The sequence below is a fragment of the Balearica regulorum genome, chromosome 2 (genome assembly GCF_011004875.1).
Source record: "Balearica regulorum gibbericeps isolate bBalReg1 chromosome 2, bBalReg1.pri, whole genome shotgun sequence".
NCBI lineage: Eukaryota > Metazoa > Chordata > Aves > Gruiformes > Gruidae > Balearica > Balearica regulorum.
In genome coordinates this window covers 164,243,185-164,267,742 of record NC_046185.1, presented here as the reverse complement: position 1 = coordinate 164,267,742, position 24,558 = coordinate 164,243,185, and the positions used below count along the sequence as shown (strand labels likewise).

The 24,558-nt window shown below is 38.0% G+C and overlaps 1 protein-coding gene across 1 annotated transcript in view; it reads left to right on the top strand.

Moving 5' to 3' along the window:
* The window catches only part of LOC104633697 (vasoactive intestinal polypeptide receptor 1), a 29,860-nt gene extending 5,540 nt beyond the window's left edge, over positions 1–24,320 (top strand). The window contains exons 2-13 of the mRNA XM_075747161.1: positions 4,112–4,211; positions 8,319–8,426; positions 9,175–9,284; positions 12,472–12,569; positions 13,673–13,805; positions 14,231–14,384; positions 16,365–16,425; positions 18,375–18,444; positions 19,343–19,434; positions 19,982–20,111; positions 21,412–21,453; positions 24,132–24,320. Coding sequence (XP_075603276.1) covers positions 4,112–4,211; positions 8,319–8,426; positions 9,175–9,284; positions 12,472–12,569; positions 13,673–13,805; positions 14,231–14,384; positions 16,365–16,425; positions 18,375–18,444; positions 19,343–19,434; positions 19,982–20,111; positions 21,412–21,453; positions 24,132–24,320 — 1,287 coding nt within the window. The remainder of the gene's footprint in view (positions 1–4,111; positions 4,212–8,318; positions 8,427–9,174; positions 9,285–12,471; positions 12,570–13,672; positions 13,806–14,230; positions 14,385–16,364; positions 16,426–18,374; positions 18,445–19,342; positions 19,435–19,981; positions 20,112–21,411; positions 21,454–24,131) is intronic.
* The last annotated feature ends 238 nt before the right edge of the window (positions 24,321–24,558 follow it).

Sequence of the window (24,558 nt, the reverse complement as noted above, 5' to 3'; positions counted from 1 at the left end):
CCTAGTCACTAGGAAATGTTGATCCAAGAAGTAACATTTTAAATCAGCCTCTTACACTTATTACTGTGGCAGAGAAGATTGTGTCAGATTGGACATCTCTGCCTCAGAAATCTCTGCTTTGGTTTGTTTCCTAAATTATCCTTTTCTAAGGTGAATGGGAGCTACTCTTTTCCTACAAGATCTCAGTCATTACAGCAGATGCCTCCTGAATTGCACTATGTCCCTGCAACAAATGCAGAGCCCTGGCTTTCTAGAAAGCCCCATCACCTAACCATTGCAGGCAGATTAGAGCAACAACATGCACTTTTCTCTCAAGGCACTGTGAGATTAATAACAAAACATAAATAAGCCATATCCAACAAATCACAAGTAATGTTCTGCCCAGAAGGCTTTTCTTTAACTGTAAAATTGTTTAATGTCTTTCTTTTTCTTAAAGCCTGAGGAAAACCAACAAATTGAAGCATCATCACTGCTCTCAATTTCTTGTATATATATATTTTTTTTTTAACAGTGGGATTACTTCCAGTAAGGCTAGAAGATTATTAGTTAACAACACCAGCCTCATTTTTGCTTCTTACGGGATCATCTGTAAGTTATACCTGCAATTGTGCTTGATGTTGATTTTCAAACAGTGAATTGTCAGTGATATTTAACCTATGCACTGGCCTATAACAAAAACTCTGGGCTCTGGTGGCTATAGCCACCTCCACCCCAAATCCAGTAACCCAGAAACAAACAAAATGTGAGCAAAATTGCTTAGCTATCAGTGGTAGTGGGGTTGACTACAATCTCACCATTAGTGAGTATCACCAGCAGTAGGCGAGGATTTCTAGAAGAAATTGTAAAATCATGTTTTCTGGTGATTCATTGCTGCTTTCAGAGGCAGGAGTCTGGAGTACATGAACTAGGGATCCGATCTGTTATGGCAACTCCTCTGTCATGTGTAAAACCAATGCAGTACAACCTCCCTGCGGGCAGGGTATGGGCTTCCCCAGCTGTTGTAAATGAATAGCACTGATTTCAGTGCAGCTCTGCTGAATTACAGTGACTGACGGTCTGGTTCAACAGGTATAGATTTATGAAAGGAGAGAAAAAAGGACATGCAGCCTACTTTGAGCAGCAGGCAGTCTGGCACACCTATTCAATGTTCAGCGTACCATTTGGGAGACCACAGCTGCTTAGTCCCTCATTTCTGTTCCACCTGCATCTCTGCTGCATGTGTTGCTTAAGTTGGCCTTTGGAGAAAGATAACCCTTCCTCCTCTGAAAATTTTCATAACTAATTATATCTCTGTTTCCACCATTCTCGGCACCTCTGGCATGAGGAGGGAGTTAAGTTACCCTACCTGCCCCAAGTGCTTCTTTCTCAATGGCATTTCAAATCTCCTTTCATGGTTTTAATTTCATTTTGGATTATGACTGGCCATCGCTTTCAAGCTTTTTGCCAGAGGACTCAGTATAGATGGTAAGTTGTATAGCATCACGTCAAGTTGTTGTTACTTTTAAAAATCAAGCCTAAGAATATTCCAAATACAAAGTTTCTCAGCAGCAACAGAGTCCAGAAATTCCAGAAAGTGAAGAAATGTCTTCTTTCCTGTCCAGCTGAATCCATCTTTATAAACTGGAGTAGTGAGAGATTTATGTAACAATCATTTTGTTACTACTATCCAAATAATTCATTTGTTATGTAGGCCGAATGCAAAGTGAAATGTATGTTAAAAGATAAAGCGATGAGCAGGGAACCTATTAATACCTGAAAAACTGCATTGCAGAATTGTGTTACTATAGTTGAACAGCAAGAAGTACCACATTAAGAGTCACTCATGCTGATTTATAAACTGTATTTCGAATTACCCATGGGATGAATATAATGCCTGAAAAAAGTCTTTTCAAATAGTGTCTTTAATACTTTTTTTGTTCTAATATTAGGATGTATGAACCATCTCTGGGGCCTCATAATTAAAAGAAGTCTGTCTATGTTACTTTAAAACTCAAATGTAGGCAGAATTTTTAAACGTTTTTAAAGATAAAATTGTGTTCTATTTTTTTCCCCTAGGCAGATATTATTGCTAAGATATAATATTTTACATGACTTCCAGTAAAGTTTCTGTGGAGGCTAAAAGAATTCCTGGCTGCACTGCTCATTGAAAACATTCTGAAGGCCAATAAATCAACTTCTTGAGACTGAAAAGTCAATACAGCAGTGATGTTTTCATCTGTACTGTGTTTTTGAAGTCATTAGAAGTTTAGAGTGGCCTACAATCTTCCTCAGAAATGTCTCAGAAAGCCTTCAACCCATCATTTCCATTAAAATCACTACCCTGTGGGCCTCTGGCTTTGCCTTGATTAGCATAGCTTGAGAAGGAGCAGACCCTCTGCTCTACTCCATATAAGATTACTTACGTCTTGAAGATCTGAATATCCCAAAGGAGGCTTTGGTGAAGTATTCAGTTGTCTGAATACAGTTCGGTTACTTTCTAGACTCTTTTGCGTCTATTGACTCTATTGAATCTATTCATTCTGTGTTTAATTCTGTTACCTAAACATGGATCTGTAGAATTATTTGAGATATCAAATAATGTGCTTGAGACTTCTACATGAGGCTGGCAAAATCAATGCAGAATCTACACAGGAGGACTGAGATACCCTGTAGCATCCCAAATGGTACTCACCATTCCTGGGTGAGTAAGACATCCTTTAAATTTCCATGGACTGCAAAAGAAGCTCAGATAACAAGGTCACATGTAGGCACTGACATTGTAGATACTTTCTCAGAAAGTAATTGCCACTCCAGAGGCAATAATTTTGGGATGTTCTAGTGTATTAAGAACATCTTCACAATCACAGCAGATATGATGCAGGACTACAGGGGACATAAAACTTTCTGGAGTGGGAGATGGAGGCCGAGTAAAATATGTGACAGCACGTAAATGACACTAAGTATCTGTAGTTAAGAAGATTAATCTAGACACTATTCAACAACTGATGTCTGGAAATCCATTTAGCTGTTTAAATGTAGGTATCTTAACCCATGAGATAAATATCATTCCTTAAGCTCCTAAAAAAAAAGTCATTTATTTTTTCTCATTTCTTCACCTGGTAAAATGGAAACGGTGTCTCTTTCTAAGGAGTGTGTAGCATCCTCAGATAATACGTTGATAATATTTTCTAATCAGATTAAACTATAGCCAAGACTACCGATTTTTCTGATTTCTGTAAATTCTTGTGCTTCCACATTTCTTATTTAAGCCCAAACAGACATAAAACTTCTGCTCCTATTTATTGCTTCTATTTTTATAATTATATCAACTGCATTCAGAAGGAAAGAGCTTACACCGCGCACTCTCAGTAGAGTGATTTGTATAGCACTATAATCTCAAGATCCCAAAGAAGAGCAGGAGCCCATTCTATTAATATCAGCATCAAAGCAGAGCAGGCATTCCTGCCTGAAAAGTAATTAAGACTTCATTGTCACACCTAGGGCTAATTCCTCCAATAAAGGAATCTTGATTCTAGGGAGCTCCTAAGAATCAAAATAGGAATATTTTGCCAATAGGTAGTTCTGAACACCCAAAATAATAAACTAAAAAACCCCCAAACCCAACATGTATATTTAAAGTAACTTATTCATTTTTATGTGTTTCATGAGGAAGAAATATGTATATGGTCAGACTGCATGTATGTTTGGGGAATTCGCTGTGAATACTCTCATAGCTGAAGGATTTGTCCAATTTCGGCCATTTGACAGGTGGAGATTCAAATATTGTGAGATCTGTCTATATTTTGTGAAAAATAAAGAGGTGATATACATATCCAGATTGGAGAAGAGATGCTGCATGAGCTTGACTATTATGATACACAGAAGATTCCGTATGAGTGTGCATATCCGGACATGTAAACAAATTGATAAACATATGAGATCACAGCCTCCTTTTCTCTTTGTCCGTCCTTTTGCCATTTTCATGCCCTATTTGCAGAAGAATCTTCAGCTGGAGTTTTCACATTCTTGGATTCAGAAAGTATCAGCCTTGAGGTACAAACTGGAAATAAACCTGGCTCTTCTCATTCCGATAATCACAGAACTTGATTTCTTTTGTCTTTCTCTCACCAAGGTTGAGGGAATCCATCCAGAATGCAAGATATTCCAACAGGTGGTGAAAGAGGAAGCTCTCTGCTTAGAAAAGAATGAATCTGTTTCACCTGGTCTTCAAGGTAATGGTCCTGACTGTCAAGCTCTAACGTGAATGCCTCTTGTATTACTTCAGGGGCACGATGTGAAGATACCATTCTTTCTCCTCGATCAAGATTTGATTCCTACTTTTATTTGGTTTCTTTATGACCTGAAGTGCTTATCCTTCTATAGGCTGGGGTTTTACATCATCTGATTTTAGACATCTTTAAAAGCTCAATATCTAAGTCAGGACTTGTCGCCTTAAAATAAATAAAGATGGGTGTCCCTAGAACATGTTTCATAGCCTCCAGTTTAGGTGCTTACTTTAGGATGAGATGAAGCATTCTCTTGAGTCGTTTTTTTCTTTACTAACTACAGAATGAGACTAAGATGATTAGTTTACACCTTGACAAGTTTTGATGCTTAGGGCAGTAAAACCCTACTTGGAATGTCTTACATTGCTAAAATATTCAGTGTGTTCTTTCCTTATACTCAAAACTCCAAAGAAGCTTCCACAGAAAACACTGAAAAGCATTCTGAAATTATATTCTGTTAAGAATCATTCCAATCTGGTGAAAATTATTTTTGCCAATAAATGAAAGAAAAAAAAAATCTGACTTTTTCAAAATATTCTATTTCTACATTTTTGGAGGTTCTTTGTTTCTTTGTTAGTTTGAAAAGATTTGTTGTGGTGGTGTTTTGAAATCTATTATAAGCTCAAATATAAATGTTGTAAAATTAAAATGAACATTTCAGAGAGCCTGTAAAATATTTTTAAAATGCTGTGTAAGGGGTTCTCTTTGCTGATGTTTTGACATTGTGGAGACCTGTTTTGAATTGATTCAAAGTGAAATTTCAAAATGTTCAAACTCTTTCAAAAGTTCAGTCATATTTTTCCTGGCCAAATTTGCTTAAAAGAGTGCATCTCATTCAGTTGGCATGAATTATCAGATGTTCATTTTCTACAGAGGAGTTATGAGACAAAGATGCCTCATCCACTTGGTATGAATAGAAGCATTGCAACCACCTGGAAGTCTGCTTTAGCAACCTACCAAAATCTAGCGTATTCCCCCCCCCCCCCCCGATTTACTTCCTTTACCTTCTTATTTATTTTTCTGCAGACTTTCCAATCACCCTAATGTCTGGTATCCTTCTTGTACTTGCCTATTTGATTTTAGTTGTATTTTTCCTCCTTTTTAATCAGGTCCAGAATACCTCCTGGACACATTTTGCACTTGGAACACCTAATAACCTCCCAAAAAGGCCTGGCAAAAATCAGGCTTTTTCCATAATGATTTATTACATGCATTTTCTATTTGAAAAATACAGTATGACATTCCAAGTATTTTTCTCTTTACCAGAAACATAATTACATGATTTGGGAATCCTCTTTGCAGCAAAGGCTACTCAAAGAAATAAAAACCGTTCAATTGTCTGTTAAATTATTTAAAAACCTTGAACTCTAATCTTCTCAAAGCTCCTCTTTCCACCTTTTATTCCCTACCGATGGAAAAACATTAATGAAAATCTGTTCTGGTATTTACAGCCTTTCTCAATATAATTTCAAATGAAACATTAGACTTGGAAAAACAATTAATTCCCAATATTTTATCTGGGGTATTTTAAAACTAGACTAAGATTGGTAAAAGTCCCTGGCTTACATCCTCCCGAGGGGATGGGGAGAAGAATTGGAAAAAAACCCCTACAACCTTGTGGATTGAGATACAGTTTAATAGGATAACAAAGGATGATGATGATGATGATGATGATAATAATAACAATAATAAATATTACAAACAAGTCATGCACAAATACAATTGCTCACCACATGTGGAAGGAAAAAAACCTCAATGCTCAGTCTGTTTCCAAGCAGCGATCCTTCCTCCCAGCTAGCTTCCCCAGTTCTATCATAAGCATGTTGTTCTATGGCAGGGAATATCCCTCTGGCCAGTCCGGGTCAGCTGTCCTGGCTGTGCTCTCCAGCTTCTTGTGCACCTGGCAGGGCGTGAGAAGCTGAGAAGTCCTTGACTTTGTGTAAGCACTACAACTACCTAGCAACAACTAAAAACATCTGGGTGTTATCAACATTATTCTCATACTGAATCCAAAACACAGCACTATACTGGCTACTAGAAAGAAAATTATCTATCTCAGCTGAAACCAGGACATTCAGTTTTCAGGAACTACATATGAGACAAGCTGAAGGATCACAATTTGTACTGAGTGACTTCTCAGCACTCACAGAGAATCTGAGCTGGAATTAGACTGTGTAATAGACTTTAGTCTAATGTAGTTCCACTTTATTCTTGTTGTGCAAAGCAGTGTCTAATGAGTATCATCAGCAGAGTCGAGGGTGATTTCCTCTTATCTTTAAGTAGATGTGTAAAATAGGTCAATCAAATCAAGCTAAAAATGCTTATTTTTCTCAACTGTCTAAAAAATTAGTCCTGTGTTACTGAAGAAGACTTAAATATCTATGATGCCAACATTATTGATACAATTCCTACTGGTGTTGTCTTGATGGAGTCTCAGGTGACTCGGACAATCATCAGTCTCTTGAAAACCTTTGCATGTAAAATGCTCTTGCTGCCTCTGCACTCAGTGGTTTCTCTGATATAAACTGTAGAAGTCACTGGAAATGAAGCCAGACCTAAGACTTAAAACATACAGGTTCCACTCCTGCATAAGATCACCTCATTCTTGTTTTTAACCCCACATTGCCAAATACGATAAGTTTTTAAACCCAGTTCCTCAAAAGTACCAATATATGTCTAAGTGGGACTCATATTACCTGACTTTATTAATTTGAAAATTAGCAGCCTAGTTTAGGCTATAATCATCAGAGAGACTTAGGTATTTGCAGCGAGTGATTCATTCCTGTCCTCAGAAAGAAGTCACCAATATACGGGATGAATCATGCGCTGGAAGTCCCTGTCTTTTTCTACTGATTACAGAGGGAACATAGCTAAGATTAGCTAACATATTTTAGACAATTAAAATTAGAGATAATGAATCAGGGCTTCTATTGTCCCATCTGGCAAATTTGGGATATGTGGAATTTCATCCTCCCAAGGGTGATGTGAGGATAATGCTGTGGGAGATTCTCAGAACTATCCCTTTGGAAGCCAGAAAGTAACTTTGCTCAGCTACAGGCAAGTAATATTGCTTCCACATTTCAGCTCTTGACAATTTTAGATTTGCCTTGTCATCAGTCACAGAGGAAACAGAAAAGAACCAGTGAAAGAAAATAACACCTCCCAAATGAAACTCATGCACTGCTTTATATCCACCTTACGACTATCTAGAGATTAGTTTCAGTTACAGCACAGTGCTTTTTTTTATTGGTTCAGGCACCTTTACAAGCTGATAATTTTTCTGTGCTGCACCCACACCTACTTGCCAACAGATGCTGCGTGACCACAGCTTGAGTCTCAATGTGATGCATTCGTGACAAAGCTCTGATTAACTATAACTTCGAAAACCCTTTTTATTGGACTCACAGCTAGTAGCATGCCCTGCATCATCAGCTAGCAACCTCTGGTTTAGGGAACCTCGTGAATGCCAACCAGTCAGAAGTACTCCTGATGATGGTTATTTTATATGACGATGGGAGATGTTCTTCTAGTTTGGGATGAATCTAATCCCTGTTAAAGTCCATTGTAAAAATTCCATTGATTGCCTGAGATCAGGACTTCAGCCCTTATTTCCTTTAAGTCAGGTGAAATTAGTCATCTTTAAGCCTGGAATCAAGAGACTAAGGATGAATTTTTATGTCTGATGTTTTTCAGTTAGACTCTGAAATCAGTAATGAGAAATCTCAAGTGATAATAATTATTCAATGTTTTGATTGTGGTGACTTTTGTTTTGACAACAAGAAAGAGCTCCAGTTGATTTGACTTTCAGATTGTGTCTGCTTGAATTTCAGGTACATTCTCTCATGCGATAAGGTGGGGGGAGGTCTAGCGCATATCTGAGTGACAATGCATTCAAGGAGAAGAGGAAAACAATACAACCCTTCATTTGCAGAGCTGCATGTCCTGTTGTGTCTCTTCTTGCATGTGAATTAGTGGAAAAGCCACAGACAATCTAATTATGGAAGATCAAGTTTGTGATGTGTGTTTCTGTATTTAGAGGCACTTTTTTTTCAGGATGTGCCAGAGATTGGGACGGTCTAACCTGCTGGCCCAGAGCCACTTTTGGGGAAGTGGTTAAAGTTCCTTGTCCAAGATTTTTTGAAGAAATCACCAATATTCATGGTAAAACTTTTTTCCTATTCTTTTTATCCCTACATATTTTTAAAATAAATTCTAATAAGTAAAGATTCAGTATCTTGCATATTTTCCTGATTCACAATGCTATCTTATGTCAGTCAAGATACAATAGTTATCCAGATACACATCTTGGATTACGGTGAATGTTTGGCACTCTTTTGTTTTGTGTTATGCTGTGCTGAATTGTCTAGTGTCTTTGGTAGTCTAAAAATCATGGGTAATTGTACTATGTTGCTGATGTTATAAAGGAGTACAGGTATGTCATAGTATCACTGATTTATAATTATATTTATATTTATAATTAAAGTTAGAAAAGACCTCTTCAGGTCATCTATTCCAATCCTTCAGTCAGAGTAGGACCAAGTTCAAAACTTGTATCTAACTTCAAGGCTAGATCAGGTGCCTCAGGGCATTGTCCACAAGCACTGATTATGTTGTAAATGCAGGATAGATTGCATAATTTTATTTCCTTTGTCTAAAGAGTGAATGTACAGAATTAATTTCCTATAGGAAACGTAGAAGTTCCACTGCAACTTAAAATTAATTGGGACTTAAAGTCTCAACTTTTCAAATGGTAGATATATAGAATATTATAACTCTATAGCTAATTTGCTGAACTCGACTAGACCTGTAAGTGCCTAAGATAAGAATCAAAGTAAGAAGAAAAAATTGTTGTTTCTTGTCAAAACACCCTTCCCTATGATTCACTGTCTGATGCATTTTACCATTAAAGGCTTCCTTCAGAGAAACTGTACACAGGAGGCATATTGGTCAGAACCATTCCCACCATACACTGTTGCCTGTGGATTTGATGAAGGTTCCAGTAAAGGGCCTGAGGATCAGGTGAGTTTTTATTTCCTGCTTGTGGACATTTCCAGAGCACCCTTTTCTGAGTCTGCTGAGTAGTTGGATGGTCCCACACATTTGAGCCTTGTCAGAACCCAGAAATTACCCATCTTCAGTGCTATGTTCAAACCTTTTAGGTATATTTAGAGCCTGTTTAACAAAGTAGGTTTAATATAAAGCAAGGGAGTAGTGTGTAGCACTTTTCCTCTCCACCCAGTTTTCTACTCTTAGTGTTAATGAGTAGACTTGTGATTAGTTCACTTGTCCTGCCTAACAAAGACTTTAGTTCTCTGACAGAGATGATTTGAATCCACACCATGCTCTCATCTCCCAGGGGAGCCCTATCAACCTGTATGTGGGGATTTTTTCAGGGATAATTCCTTTGGATACCTCCTGTTTCTTGTTTTTCCAGATTTTCTAGTGATAGGACAAGGGGTAATAACCTTAAGCTGAAGGATGGTAGATTTAGATAAGATATTAGGAAGAAATTCTTCCCTGTGAGGGTGTTGAGGCCCTGGCACAGGTTGCCCAGAGAAGTTCTAGACGCCCCATCCCTGGCAGTGTTCAAGGCCAGGTTGGATGGGGCTTTGGGCGACCTGGTCTAGTGGAGGGTGTCCCTGCCCATGGCAGGGGGGGTTGGAACTAGATGGTCTTTAAGGTCCCTTCCAACTCAAACCATTCTGTGATTCTACGATTCTATGATTCTATGATTTTCTTTGAGTAAAAGAAAAGGCTTCCATAACTTCATAGCGTGATGGTCAATGCAGATCTCTAGGAGAAAACTCTTGAATGCCATTGAGTATTTTCACACTTTATCGTGGGTGTTCAGTGGACTAGGAAATTAACCTCTATTTTTCCTAGCTGAAGAGCATTATTAGGTGCTCAATTAGACTCCTGCAACATTTCTTTTTCACCCACATCTTCATATGATTTACATTTCCATATTCCTCATGGTTGTAGCTGGCCCCAGGGTAGGAATGCCTCACACTGCATTGGTGGTGTTAGTACCTCAGTGGTGAACTTTGCCTCATGGATGAAGTTTAACAGACATGTTCGCTGCCTCTGCCATTGAGTTCTGACCTTTGCTAAATGGGACACTACCAGCAAGAGAGAATAGGCATGTATTGATCCTCTCATCTCCAATCTGTATTGGACAAGGCTCATGCATCTTGCACAAATGCAAGGTACATCACTGCCTCCTCATCCTATTGTGGTATTTTGATAGAAGCAATAGACTCCCTCCGATCTATGAAAGAAAAGACTAACTCATATAAATTGTTGTGACTGTGCTGTCATAACTCAACAGTGGAAAAAGGTCATTTGTCACAGGCCAAAGCCAGACACAGAAAGATGAAGAGGGTTGTCATCACTAACACTCTGGGTGTTATCTGGAGTAAACCATTTGGTCCTCCAGGCATGCAAACTCAAGCACAGAAGTAATAGTTCAGGTCTCTGAATCTTTAGGAAGTGTAGACACAATTGGCTTCAGTTTTCCAATTGGAAACTCAAGCACAGCTGTAACAGGCAGTATAGATATCAGGAGCTCAATTCCCCATCTGTAAACTAAGAATATTTGTATTTCTTTACACTGTGGCGAAGCTAGAAAGATAAATGCTTAAAAAACTTCTGTAAAGATGTTGGAAACTATGCCAACAGTTCAGAAGGGATGTAAGACTTATAAGGTGGCATGAATTCTGGAGCACTGTTCTCCAGCCCTGGGGCCAGCATGGCTCTCACCCATGGAGCAAAACTCTTTTACTCTACAGGGTGGCTCTCTCCAGGCAGTTCCCTGGCTTGTGCTAAGCCAGGCATAGTTTGTAGCTGGCCTAGGTTGAAATCAAGCAAGGGATTATATTTACATTTTAACATTATGGAAGATTTCAGGGCAGAGCTCATGTCTGTGCTGCAGCTGTGTTTAGTTTGTTATTCCAGTCAAACCCACAAGGTCTATAAAAGGGAGATAAGATCAGTAAGCTCTACTGCATTGTAAACATAAGGACGTAAGTAAGAAGAATCCCACTGATATTCTTAGAGAACCACTTGTTTTGTATTTTATATCTGCAGTGAGGACTTATGATGTCTTCTGCACATGGTGGTGGTTTTTTAGCTACCCTACGACAACAGATAAAACGCATTGAAATACTTCATTGTTCAGCTGAAGAACCTATTTTCTAATTTTCACCTATGTGTTGAAAACACTGTATAAAAGATTAGGACTGTTTCAGAAACACCGGGATGATCCCTAGGTTGTCAAGGTTGCATGATTTATTTATGGATCTACTTAAAATTGCTAATCGGTTGTCTCAACCTAGAAATGCTGCCTTTTGGATAAACAGAGTTTGGATCAATTAGAGAACAAAGTGTCCGTTGCATTTGCAAGGAGGAAATTTGCTTGGATTCAGACAATTTAATTTCTTGGGATTTTGAATAATTAGGTGATCTTGTAGAGAATCAGAATGAAATTTGCATAGCTAAAGTGATGTAAATATGCTTCATTTTTCTTGGGACATAGGATATTTCAATGCAAAACAAACAAACAAACAAACTATAAACAATTTATAATGTTACAGTACGCAGCTAGTGGATGAACCGTTTGTCCAAAGACTTAAAGACTGTGAGGTTATTTTCTTAACTTTAGCTTTCATACTTCCACAGTGTGATGTGACTGTTTCCCAGTGTTTCAGTTTCCTCATCTACAAAATGCAAGTTTTATCTCTCTTTTAACTACAGCAGTTTATGGAGGTTAACATTTATCAAATCAGTGGGAAATGTCCTTTGAGCTAAACAGAGTAGAATCTGGCCCCAGTCTAAAGTGACGGATTCACAAATCACCCACCCATCAGCAAGCTTTAGTGTCCAAGAGCCTTTACGTAGCTGTAGGAGAAAATGTAAGTACTTAACAAAAATAGCATTTTCCTGTTGAGCATGCTCAAGGGGGTCACTATTTCATATGAGCCTGTAGGCTGTGGAACCTGTCTTATATGGAAGGTTATGTAGGATTCAAAAGAAAAAAAAAAGTGTGTTAGCAATGGAGGGAAAAACCTGAACCAGATCTTAAGCATGTAAAGCAGATCTAGGTGATGGGACTGACTACTAAGGGTAAATGTATCTTAGTAAAAATAAGTGCACCAGCATGCATGCTGCATAACCACCAGCATTGGTCTGTGTTCTCTTTTTCTCATAGAAATCATATTATTCTGCATTTTGGCGTGTCTACACTGCTGGCTATGCAGCATCAGTGACTTCACTCATTACAGCTCTAATTGTCTTTGCTGCCTTCAGGTAAACAAAAAATTGGTCTCTTTTCAGGATGTGTCAAGATAGCCTCATCCTAATTCCTCTCAAACCCTCTGTGTTTTTGTTTTGTGGGGTTTTTTTACTATTATTTTCAAACTCTTCTCAGATATTACAATGTTGATGGCAATGGGTCTTTCTCTATTCATATTGTGTCATTTCCCTGCAGATTTTGAAAAATAAAATTGGCTGGGCAGTTTGTCTTAGTCTCTTTAATCTTACCATACATTGAGAATGCTCCAGCCTGTTATCCCTATTAATATAAAATAACTATTTCTCCAGTGCATAACAGGACATGCTCTGCAGAAACTGAGTGTCTTGTGCCCTGGACCTGTAGTCATTCTAAGCTGTCCAATCCCTCTGTGACAGACCATTGCTTCCATAATTGGGAGCTATAGAAAGAGATTTAAAGAAATTTAAATATAATGTTTGATGATGTTGGATATTAGGAAATGGATCCTGGTTTTTATTAGTTCCAAAAGCCTTAAACTTACTCTGCAGACAGGAGTGCAGAGCACAAAAGCAATTTCCTAATTGGAGTGGATTGGCAGTCTCAAAGGTCAAATCAATTATAGAGGGACTCAGGACCAAGAGGCTGACATGTCCAGACCTTGAAGGAGGTTCCTTCAGTTCAAGGTCAAACCAGGGCAGGACTAACAAGGGAAATGCAGTCTAAGGTAAGGCAGCTACTTCTCTGGCAGCCATCCCACGGCACACAACTGACACTCACTCAATATTCTGTTCTCCTCTGGCCAGAAAGGGGCTGAAAAGCCTGTTTGCAAGCTTGTTCAACAAAAAATGCTGTTTAGAATAATTAAAAGGCATTATTGCAATGCAGCCCAAGAGTCCCAGAGTTACTCTCTGCTTCTGGCATCTCCTTTAAATGCGTAGTGATTATACTAACACTTTTATTAGCTTAAACGGATAATAACTGCTCTGCTTCCTTGTGACTAGCTCCCTCTCATATAGTGACAGATCATTTATTTGCTTTGGAAAGTGTTCACAATCACCTTGTATTCCCATGTGAGTTCTGATGAGACCATGAGAAATTTCTCTTGAAGAACAATTTTTATTTTCTCTTTCCATGACAGAAAATTCCACTGTACACGGAATTACATCCATATGCACCTGTTTGTCTCCTTTATCCTGAGAGCAGTTGCTGTTTTCACCAAAGATGCCATTTTGTTTGCAGATGAAACTATGGACCACTGCCTAATGTCAACGGTACTGAACTTGCCCTCTCTCTTATCCTTGATTTAACGCTTAATTCTTGACCTGAAAAGATCATGGAGATTTCTTAATCCCATTTCTCTTTAGTTTCCTAGAACTGAAATCTTTAAACAAACAATACTACACAAACCCAAAGGCCAAGTGCTGTGGGCTACATTCAGCTCTGGTATATAAGGTACAGGTCTGTTGACTCTAATGAAGCTGTATTAATTTCTATCAGTAAAGAATTTCATCTGTAAGAGAAAGCAAATATTTCCCTTTCAAAAAACTGAAGTCAACTGAAATGATGGAATCCCAAACCTACTGAAATTTTGTATTAATTTCCTCATTCTTGCATGCTAATTTTGCTTATACTTGTAGAGAAACCAGATACAATGGAGAGTAGGCCTAATATTTTTTTTCTTCCTATGCATTTCCAGGTTTCTTGTAAGGCTGCTGTGGCATTCTTCCAGTTCAGTATTTTAGCCAATTTCTTCTGGCTTCTTATAGAAGGGATATACCTGCAAACACTACTTTTGCTAACCTTTGTTTCAGACAAGCAGTATGTATGGTGGTTCATATCTACTGGTTGGGGTTAGTACTCTTTTCCTCTGTTATTTGGTATTTCCACTTACTTTTAGAACTAGATAAAATATTTGTTCTGAGATAAATTTGCCTATCAAAGGTGCCACCTTTCTGGTGAAGGTTGCCCATTCATCCAGTGCTCCTGCATCAAAACCATACCATTATACTGTCTATCTTCTTATCTTGTTAGATATTTATACCGTTCAAAACTTTGAAGAAGAGGACAGGATGGGTTACTACAAGCACTATGATAAGTCTACTTGAAAGATTGCAGCACTCGTCTTTATGATTGGAAGCAATTTCGTGCAACTACAGTAATTTAAAAGTTAGCCACCTAATCTAAGCTATCTATCCATCCAAGTTTCTCCTGCAGTCAGTAGAGTGAGGTATACATGCCATGATGGTGATTAATCCAGTCTTCAAGAAGATGAGTCATGTAGCTGGATAACATCCTGGAAGCTGTTGTCTTCCTCCACTGACTGAAGAAGTTTAGGTGACTAACTTTAAGTTGACATTTTGCTTTTAGTAAGCAGAATTAGATAGAATAATTTTAAATCATGTGAGTTCAAGTCTAGGAATCAAACAATTCTTTTTTTTTTTTTTTTTTTTCCCCAGAGACCTTCTGTCTTTAAGGAATCTTTTGAGTTTATTCAGCAATTAAAATTATCTCTGATCATCAGAATATGTGCACGTAATATGTAATTATTTTTTTTCACTGCAAAGAACTGTTTATTGTCACTCTCAGATATTCTTGTACCTCACCTTGGCTATTCTAAAATAGAGGCACCCAAATTGAGTGGTTACAGTGACATTTTTGGCTTAGGAGTGAAATCCAAATTCTCCTGAAGTAAATAGTAATTTATACTTCATGTTTAGGTTCTCATACTTTTTAAATGTAATTAAATTTTAAAACTCTGAATTTTATAAAGGGGATGTTGATTTGGAGATATTGAAATTACGATTCCTGGAAACTAGATGCTTAGACCTTGATTAATCACAGCTAACTTGAGATAACAAAGGAAACACTTCAATTAATAGTGTAGCAATCCTAATCTCCTTCTATAATCAATGGAAAGTGAGAAACATCTCAGGGGCAACTCAGATCTTAGGTGATATGGATGTAAATATTTCTCTTCATTAATTAAAAAGACAATTTGAACTGAATATGTTCCCAGCTTAAAGGCCTTGAACAAAGGTATAAAATTAGGAAGGACAACTTCTGGGCCTTTCCTACAGATCTCAAATGATACTTAGAAAGTTATTATCTATATTTCTATAGATCTACCAGTGAAAATGTCACCTGCTTCTGCTTGAAGTCCCTTTTGTGGTAGCTTTGAAAGTCATTTAGTCTTTGGAAATTCAATTCCACAGAAGGAGAGCAAAAACAATTGCTAGTTTATAGGCCTGCTTGAAAAACAAAACAAAACAAAGCAAAACAAACAAAACAACAAAGGAAATAACTATTCAGTCATAAAAGTAGAAGGATAAGCAATGATAAAGTTAGAAATTCTAAATTCCTGGATTTAGATAAATTTTCATGGAATGCTCAGCTGCTGGGTGTAGAGTGATTAGCAGAGGCTCCTTGGGACAAAAGTGAGAACTCTTCCAGCTAGTGTAGAAAGAAAGAGCTGTATGCTGGACACAATTCACAAGTAAAAAAGAGCTCTACCTAAAGAAGTGATTCTTCCAGCTTCACAAGTGCTCATAATTCATACTCAAACCTTCACATAATTCTTAGCAGTTATTTTTTAAAATGCAGCATCCCCTATTCTTTGTTTTGATTTCATTCTCCTGCCTTTTTTTGCTTCTTATTTTCTTTTTCTGAACTGCAAGTTAAGTTCTTTCACAAACTTATTTAAAATTGTCTGACCCATTGTTTGACCTTTAATGTACATCCAATCTGTTGCACTGTGAACCTTCTTGGAATAAATTTTCCGTGGGACACAGATTTCAAAACAGTTATATTGTGTTCCATGTTGATTTATCCAGGAGCTCCTACTGCTGTGGTGTTTGCTTGGGTCCTCACAAGAATCCATCAACAAAATACCGGGTAAGTCAGAGCTTGGATAAAGAAGCCAAGGATATCTTATTTTGTATTGGATTTTTATTTTCTGGTGGGGAAAAATAGATATAAAAAACAGAAAAACAAAAACAATTGTTCCAAAGCTGTGCCTCTGATCTTTACGCTTCATATGCAAGTAAGTGAGAAAATAGTTTTAAGTCTTCTGATTTTGATATACATATATGGAGTAATAAAACCTGGAAATATCATAGTAAATATTGAAATTTCATTTAGTTTCCTAATGCCCAGTCCTTGAAATAATTACATTTTAAGAAAATCACTGCTTCTGTATAAGATCAGCCATAAATTACTAACCCTAATCTCTTCAAATAAGTACCTACCTTCCAAACAAACACATTATGTCCTGATAAGTAATTTCTTCCTTCATGTCCATTCAGTTCTTTGATTTTTTAATTTCTTTTTTTTATTTCATTTTTTTAATTATTATTATTATTATCTTTTAATATGAGGGCCAGGTATAAAGCAGATGATTATTTCTTAAAGCTGCTCTGAAAGCCTTCGGGTCATTTCACATGGATGATAGTTGGAAAAGATATTATTTTACACCTACCTGCTCAGGACTCAGATTAATGATGCAGAAGCAGTAAGTTCTGTGGTCCACCACATTTGGCACATCCTATTTTCATTTTTTAATATCACTGGGGAACATCTGCAAAAGTTGTTCTCCACCGTAATGTTTCATAGGTGGAAACGGTCCACCTTTACACATCATATGCTACCTTTCCGTAGCCAGGAGAGTCACAAGGAAGATTTCATTTTTCCTCCTTTCCCACTGATCCTTTTCCAAAGATTTGCTGGGTTTATCTGTTGGATCATCAGCAGAAGAATCTGGCCCAAGATACTCCAGTTACAGAGAGAGTTCAGAGAAAGGTGGAGAGCAGGAACAACAGCTCTGACAAGTTCTCACAGGCTTAAAGAGGGGGCTGAAAAATATCGCAACTTCAAGTGCTTTCCAGCAAAGTGCCTACCTGCTCAGTTTACTTCTCTGATGTAGTTTAGATGTCCTCTTTACTATGAGATTAATTGTGTCCTGCTATATTGATCTCCTTTGACTGCAAAGGCAAAGTAGCTGAATAGATCTGATGAAGATGTCTACGCAGTCAGATGAATCTCACTACAGATTGTCCATTTGTTTGGTTGTTTTTCTAATATTAGATATGTAAATAAATGCCAGGATCAGAACTATTCATCTTTTACCTAACAGCCTAGTAAATGGGAAACCCAAGATCTTCAGACACAGCTGGTCTGAACTCACATTGCTCACATTGCAAAGATACACCTTACCCTCAGACGTGCCGGGATAAGCCACCATCTGTCAGCTTTATCCTTATGCAGCCAAATATCCTGTCTCACAAAACTGGAAGGGAAAATACAGGAAGAGGGAGCATGATATAACCTAGAATGTATGGCTCTTGACTGGAGGGAGTTAAACTGGACTGTTACTAATGTTACATACATGGACATCCTCAAAGGAGGGACCAAAAGCCCATTCTGCTCTCTCCCTTCAGGGCACCTTTACTAGGGCTCTAGATTTTTCTTGCGTCATGAGGAAATCCCAGTGACCTCAAAGTCATTACATTCGTGGATGCACAGTAGTTTAGTCTCTAGTCTGTACTCTGTGAACCAGACACTTTTTCAACAGAAGAGCAGGAAAGAAGCCTGAAAATAGAAATGTGCATTTCTTCACTTTGCTTTGTTCCTGGAGCCCTTGCCTTTTACCAAACAAACTTCCTTTAGATTGGGCTGCACAGAAACTTTTAGATAGGTATCAGGGTATGAGTATTGGCAAGGGCCTTTAAATAGTGATTGAAAACTTAATGTCCATCATTTTCCTATCCTGTGACAGAAATACTTTCATGTGCTGTGGAAAGCTCACATGGGACAGATAATGTGACTGGTTTTGTTTGCTGTTTCAGATGTTGGGATGATGACGAAAATGGAGTGGTGTTATGGATAATCAAAGGCCCCATTCTGCTAACTGTATTAGTATGGTTTTTTCATTTTGTCTTGAGTATCTTTTGAATGTGAAAGCTAAGTTAATGTCTCATTTCAATACACTTGGAGAAAAGCAATAGCACATGCTATGGCGTTGAATTTCAAATAACTGGAAATTATTGTATAGCATGTGGTTTTATTGTTGCTGTTGGTTTTGTTGGTTTTGTTGTGGGTCGTTCTGTTGTGGTTGTTTTTTTTTCCCCAAAACTCACCCTTAATCACAGCCTAAAGGGTAAATACTGTATTTTCTAGAGCCATGCTAGGACATAATGGAATCATCTTGACACCTCCATTCCACATACCGGAGTCGTGTCTGTGTCTCTGTAAGTCATTTCTGGAGAAGGGCAACCCATACTGGCAAAATTCTTAGATAATATGAAGCTGGTTTAATACAAAAAATACATATAGGTCATTTTACAGAGTATAGTTTTTAAATGAGTTCTTAAGACTTAAACTTCAGACAAAAAAATGTCCCTTATGCACACATTTATTCCATCTAAATTTAGGGAGGAAACTGCATGGCATGTAGGTCCATATCTGTTATAATCCCTGTCATAAACAATGATTGGATCAGGGGGACTATTTAGACCATGGAAGATCTGCTAGGTGCTGACAGCAAGTACAAGGAGTTAATATCAGATATGAAACAATACTGAGATATGTAAGTCTATATTAATTCAACATAATTTTCAGCATATCTTTTTGTATAACTATATTGTTGGGAAAAATTAACACTATTTCTAATGCTACTGATTTGATCTGAGAGCACATCTGCACTGGTTTATAGCAGTGCAATTCGTGTGATTGGGTTTTTTTAGTCAATTTGTATCAACTGAAGATATGTCCTGATTTATATCAGATTTTACAGATTTTTGTCTTGTCTTTTCAGATTAACTTTATTATATTTATTAATGTGATCAGAATTCTAGTCCATAAATTGAAATCTCAAGAGGGAGGAGGGAGCCATTCAAGCCACTTTGTGTAAGTATTTCTGGGTCTCTTGATATTGATCTGTTCTAGTTGCTTTAAGAAAAGTTTTATGGGCAGGAGCACAAAATGTTCTACTCCTTACTAATAGAAAGAGAAATAACAGAAGAAATAACAATGTAAACTTTCCTTTTCATCCCAAATATCACATCTCTCTTTCTTCAGGGGAAAGGAGGATGGGGTGGATGTGTTTGGGACAATGAAAAAAGTAAAATATAAAGTATTACAACTCTAAAAGGACCCAGCCTGAAAGTATAAACACTAAAAGTCATGTAATGCATCCATCTTGCTTCCAGTCCTTTCCACACAAATGGCCACATAGGGAAAGATGCAGACAATATCCTTTAAATTCTTAGCAGTAACATGATGCTGCAGGTGTTGACAGTGGGACTGGCGGAAAGTAATCTTTCCATAACTTTGTTGGATGAAGTTGCCTCCGTTATGGAGCTGTCCTCTGTATAAAAATGTGTTCCAACATATAAATGCTATCACTAATTTGTATTTCTAATAGTGCATTGTTCTTTAATTCTTGGTTTGCCAGGAGACTTGCTAAATCCACGTTACTCTTGATCCCCCTTTTTGGAGTGCACTACATTGTATTTGCATTTTTCCCAGAAAGCACTGGTTTGGAAGCTCGCCTCTATATTGAGTTGGGTTTGGGTTCTTTTCAGGTAAGCTGAACAAAATGTTTATCAGTCCTAAGAGGTTTAGGCTGAAACACCACAGTCTCAGGAGTTTTACATTTTAGGTTGTTTATTAGAGCAGGTGTTAATAATGTGTCTAAATTCAACACACACATTCCATCTTACTCCTTTGCAAGCTCTTTCTGTTGTTTGTTCCCTTATTATTTGAAATCTCACACTAGTTTTGAGTTCTGACTCACAGTTCATATTAATAATAATAAAAAAATAAAAATCTACCCTTATAGAATAACAATGACTATCATGAAGACTAGTCTATGCATTAAGGTGAACTGATTGCAACAAATTCCATATGTAATAAAGGTGACGATAAGAGGATTGAAAAATAAGGATAATGTATAACAACCTGTTCTGCCCTTACCTTTTAGCAGTAGTAAACCCATGTTAACACTTCTTTGTTTCTTTTATTTTGCTATACCACTGTTCAGAACAATATCTTGGCTTTTGGAGGGCAAGGGCATGGGTATGGAACGCGTTATAATAAATATCTGAGATCTTTCTCCTTTCCCTTTCCCCTGTACCCCACAACAGCTTGTCCACGTTGATATGCATTGAAAATGATCCATCTTCCACGCTTACCTCTCAACCACGGCCAGACTCTGTTTAGGAAAATAGTTACCAAAGCTGTGTCATGGACCATGTCGACATTTTAACAACATAGAGAAGCAAAGGGCAGTATTCAGGGCTGTGCCTTGCTCAGTTTACTAATACAGATAGAGTCCAGGACTGCCCAGTGTTTGCCTGTGTTAGCACTGTCTATGAAATGGCTTGACTCCTAGCTGACTAACACTCCTCCAAACAATGTCTGACTGTACTTCGGGGTGAATATGAACCCAAGACCTTTCTCAATACGTTGTTTGAACACAGCCATCATCTTGTGAGTGAAAGAAGATAGTCTAGCCATAAAGATGTAAAACAAGAAGAGGTCCTCACTCAGTTTACTCACTACTGTAACTAGAAAAATAAAGAGATGCCTACTACCTTATCTGAGGAAGAACTTGTTTGCAGGATACAGTAAACAGTAAGTTAGTCCTTAGTGTCTCCATACAAGGGCAATAATATACAGAGTGTTGCTAGTCCATTGAGGAATTCAATCGTATTACGAAAACCCTATAAATAGTACCACATCACCTAAATTCCAATGAAACAACAGAAAATATGTATTTTTACTGTCTTACTCAAATTCTGAATGAAACTTCATGCCTTTCTCTGATTCTACACTTTAAATTCTGATGGTTGACTTTTTTTTTCCCTACCCTCCCTGTCCTAGGGTTTTGTTGTTGCTCTTCTATATTGCTTCTCAAATGCAGAGGTGAGTAGCAAGTACATAAGATTATAAAAACCTTTTAAATTCATAGGCCTCTCTTGGGTTTTTTTGATGTTATGGTTTTTGTTTGTTTGTTTGTTTGTTTTTTTGCTGTTTCCAGAACAGATCTGTGCTTTGATCTGCTCCTGAAACCATGAAATACCCATATCATTTTTTTTTTCCCTTGGTACCTTTGTTGACTTTATTTGTATTCATACAGTTCTGACAGAAGGGCACCAAATAAGCTTTATAGCAATGACCCTTTACAAGTGGTTGGTGACTTTCCTGTCAGGGGACTTTTTTTCTGCTTTATTTCTGATAGTTATCATGATGATGTCTCAGTGGAAAGCTTGTAACACTCCTTACTTTCTTGAGGTTTATTTTCTCCTGGTGAGTTGCTTCCCTTTCTCTTCGTCTTTCCTTTTCTCTTTGCCTTTGCCTTTCCCTCTCCCTTTCCCTTTTCCAGGATAATCTGTGCGTTTTCAGTAGTTTTGTTCACTTTCTTTCCTGTTTTTGTAACATTATTAGAATTTGGATCAATTCCCTGTAGTACACTTATAGAGAGCCTATCGTTTTAAAAACTAAGTTTGCTTGCACTTTCCCCAAAGGAGCAGAATGAAACAAAACCATGAGGAAAAGTAAGAACGCATCTTATCCTCAGAAAAGTGTGTAGGTTAGATGAGAGGAATGACCCACTAACAGTGCCTCAGTCTCCCCACTAGCTTCAACTGGACACTTCTCATAGAGGTGGTTAAATGTATGTGAGATTAATCCTACCCAAGGATGAATGATGCCTAAAATACATTTGTTACTTAGGAAAATAATTTATAATGGCCATTCTAGTTCTGTTCTGAGAGAGTGCCTTCAGGACTAACCATAAATAGAGAATGCTCTACTTCCCACCTGCCTTCTGTCTGCAGAGACTCCTTGCCAACAGCCTTTTAATAGCTTGCATATTGTATCTTCCAACACACAAATATATTAGGTGTTAAAAAAGGGACAGGCAGAGAGTGATCTCCAGCCGCAAGATTAAGTGGTATGGGTTGGCTTGCATCCATACTGCTTAGGGATAACTGCTTCTGAGGCAGACTGGCCATTCATTACAACTTGGCAGTGGATCCTTCCTGCATCTGTTATGGTTCCCTGCAATCATAAAAAATAATTAAGATTTTCTGTGTATGTGTGTGTGTTTCTTCAGTTTTAAATATCTGCATCAATGTGAGAGACTCTGCTGATGCCAAGCAGGGTGGTATCTGTACGGGGTGAAACTGAGAGCTCGGATTGTATGTCCTGGTTTTAGGAATAAGGTACACAGGAATGTTGAAGGGCCTTGAGCTTGCTGGGATCGTACTGGGGTACGGGGCTGCTGGAGGAAGCCCCCTTTGATTAGTAGAGCCTCCAAAGCTCCAGAGGGTGTGTTCTGCCCATACTTGAAGTTGCACAGAGAGGCTGGCATGTCTGTGGGGTTAACAGAAAGAATAAAGGCAGAATAGGGACCACCTCAATGACAAATATTGCCAGTGACTTTCAGGGACCCCTGATGTCCAAGACGTAGTTCTGCATGTCCCACTCTCTGTACATTGCTGTAGAGCCCATACCTAGTAGGGGATTAGATAACAGAATTACTAGATGAATTCCTTAGTCCAAAGTACTTAAATCACGTTTGCCCATACGTACATCCCCTGTAAGAATTAATAGTTTCACTTAACAGTTTATTTCTGCATTTAATTTGGAGTGGGCTTGTGCTAATGGTGCTACAACTATAACACTGCCATAGATATTCGGTACTAATGACAGCCACAGAAGATGGCAGCTATGTGGTTAGAAGCATTTGACATATCTTCTTAGTTTAGGATGGCATTTGTAAATTACTTTGTGGACATTCAGGAGAGCCAAGCCCCTTCCAGGAGAACCAGATGGAGATGAAGCTGAATGTGAACAGAGGTAACAGGGCACCGTGAGCAATTAATCCACAGGACCAGACTGCTCCTGTGAATGGTGGCAAGAACTGGGTGCTTCCTGCACCTGCTTGCTCTCCCTCTGCTACAGCTTTGATGGTGAGATGATTTATATAGGGCAACAGAACCTACTTTCCCATTGTCCCCTCACCCCAGTCCCAGTAGTGTCAATAGCAGGCCGTGGACCTCCAGGGTTGTTCAACCTACCTCTTAGTTCTGTGTCAGATGGTAAGAAAATCAGTTTTGCCTATGCTTTTGAGGATCCCTGAGACCTCTTGCAAATGTGATATGTATTCAAGTTGATTCAGCAAGTAAGGGATCTTTAAAAGAGATTTCATTCTGGATAAACTGAAAGCCTGAAGAAGGACCCTTATAGTACATAGCAGGTCACAGCCAGGAGGCACAGAAGATTCAGTATGAGAAAAATAGAAATGATACAAAAAGGTAGAAATATTTAAGAAGCAGAACTACAAAAATAAATAAAGAAACTGCAGTCAAAAGCTTCCTCATCATCCTCTAAATTTTGGAAATTAAGTGTGTTTATTTTCCAAATTGAATAGATACTTAGTTTAAGTTCTAAAAATGTAGTAAGGCTTAATCCTGATTTATTTGGGTGCCTTTCTGCATCTGGGCTAAGTAGTCAGGCAGACATTTTGACATATTTTACCTTCAGAGCCCAGTAAATCTTATTTTCTGATTCTTTGTTTTTAATTCCCTTTTATATAGGTCCAAAGTGAACTGAAGAAGCAACTGTGCAAATGGCAGTATCAAGAATACCTGAACTTCACACACAAGCACAGGACTTTTTCCAGAGAAAACAGTCCAGTCAACTATGTCACTCAGTTATCACTGCTTGAAAAAATCAGTCCAAAAAGGAAAATATCTGTGTACCAGAATGGTGTAACTTCTGTCTGAGCTTCTCAAGCAGGATGAGTTGCTGACATACTACGTAAGAGATGGCCAGCTTGGATCCTTCATGGCTTTCCATAGTGTCAAGAGCCTTCTGCGAATTTCTTGTCCTCAATGTGAGCGGCTTTTCTCACCTGGGACAGATCAGTATCACAACCCTGGTTCTCTGTCTCCTTAAGCGCATAAAATCCATGTGTTTTGTTGTGAAAATCCAGACTTCGAGCTAGTGTGAATCAAGTGGTTA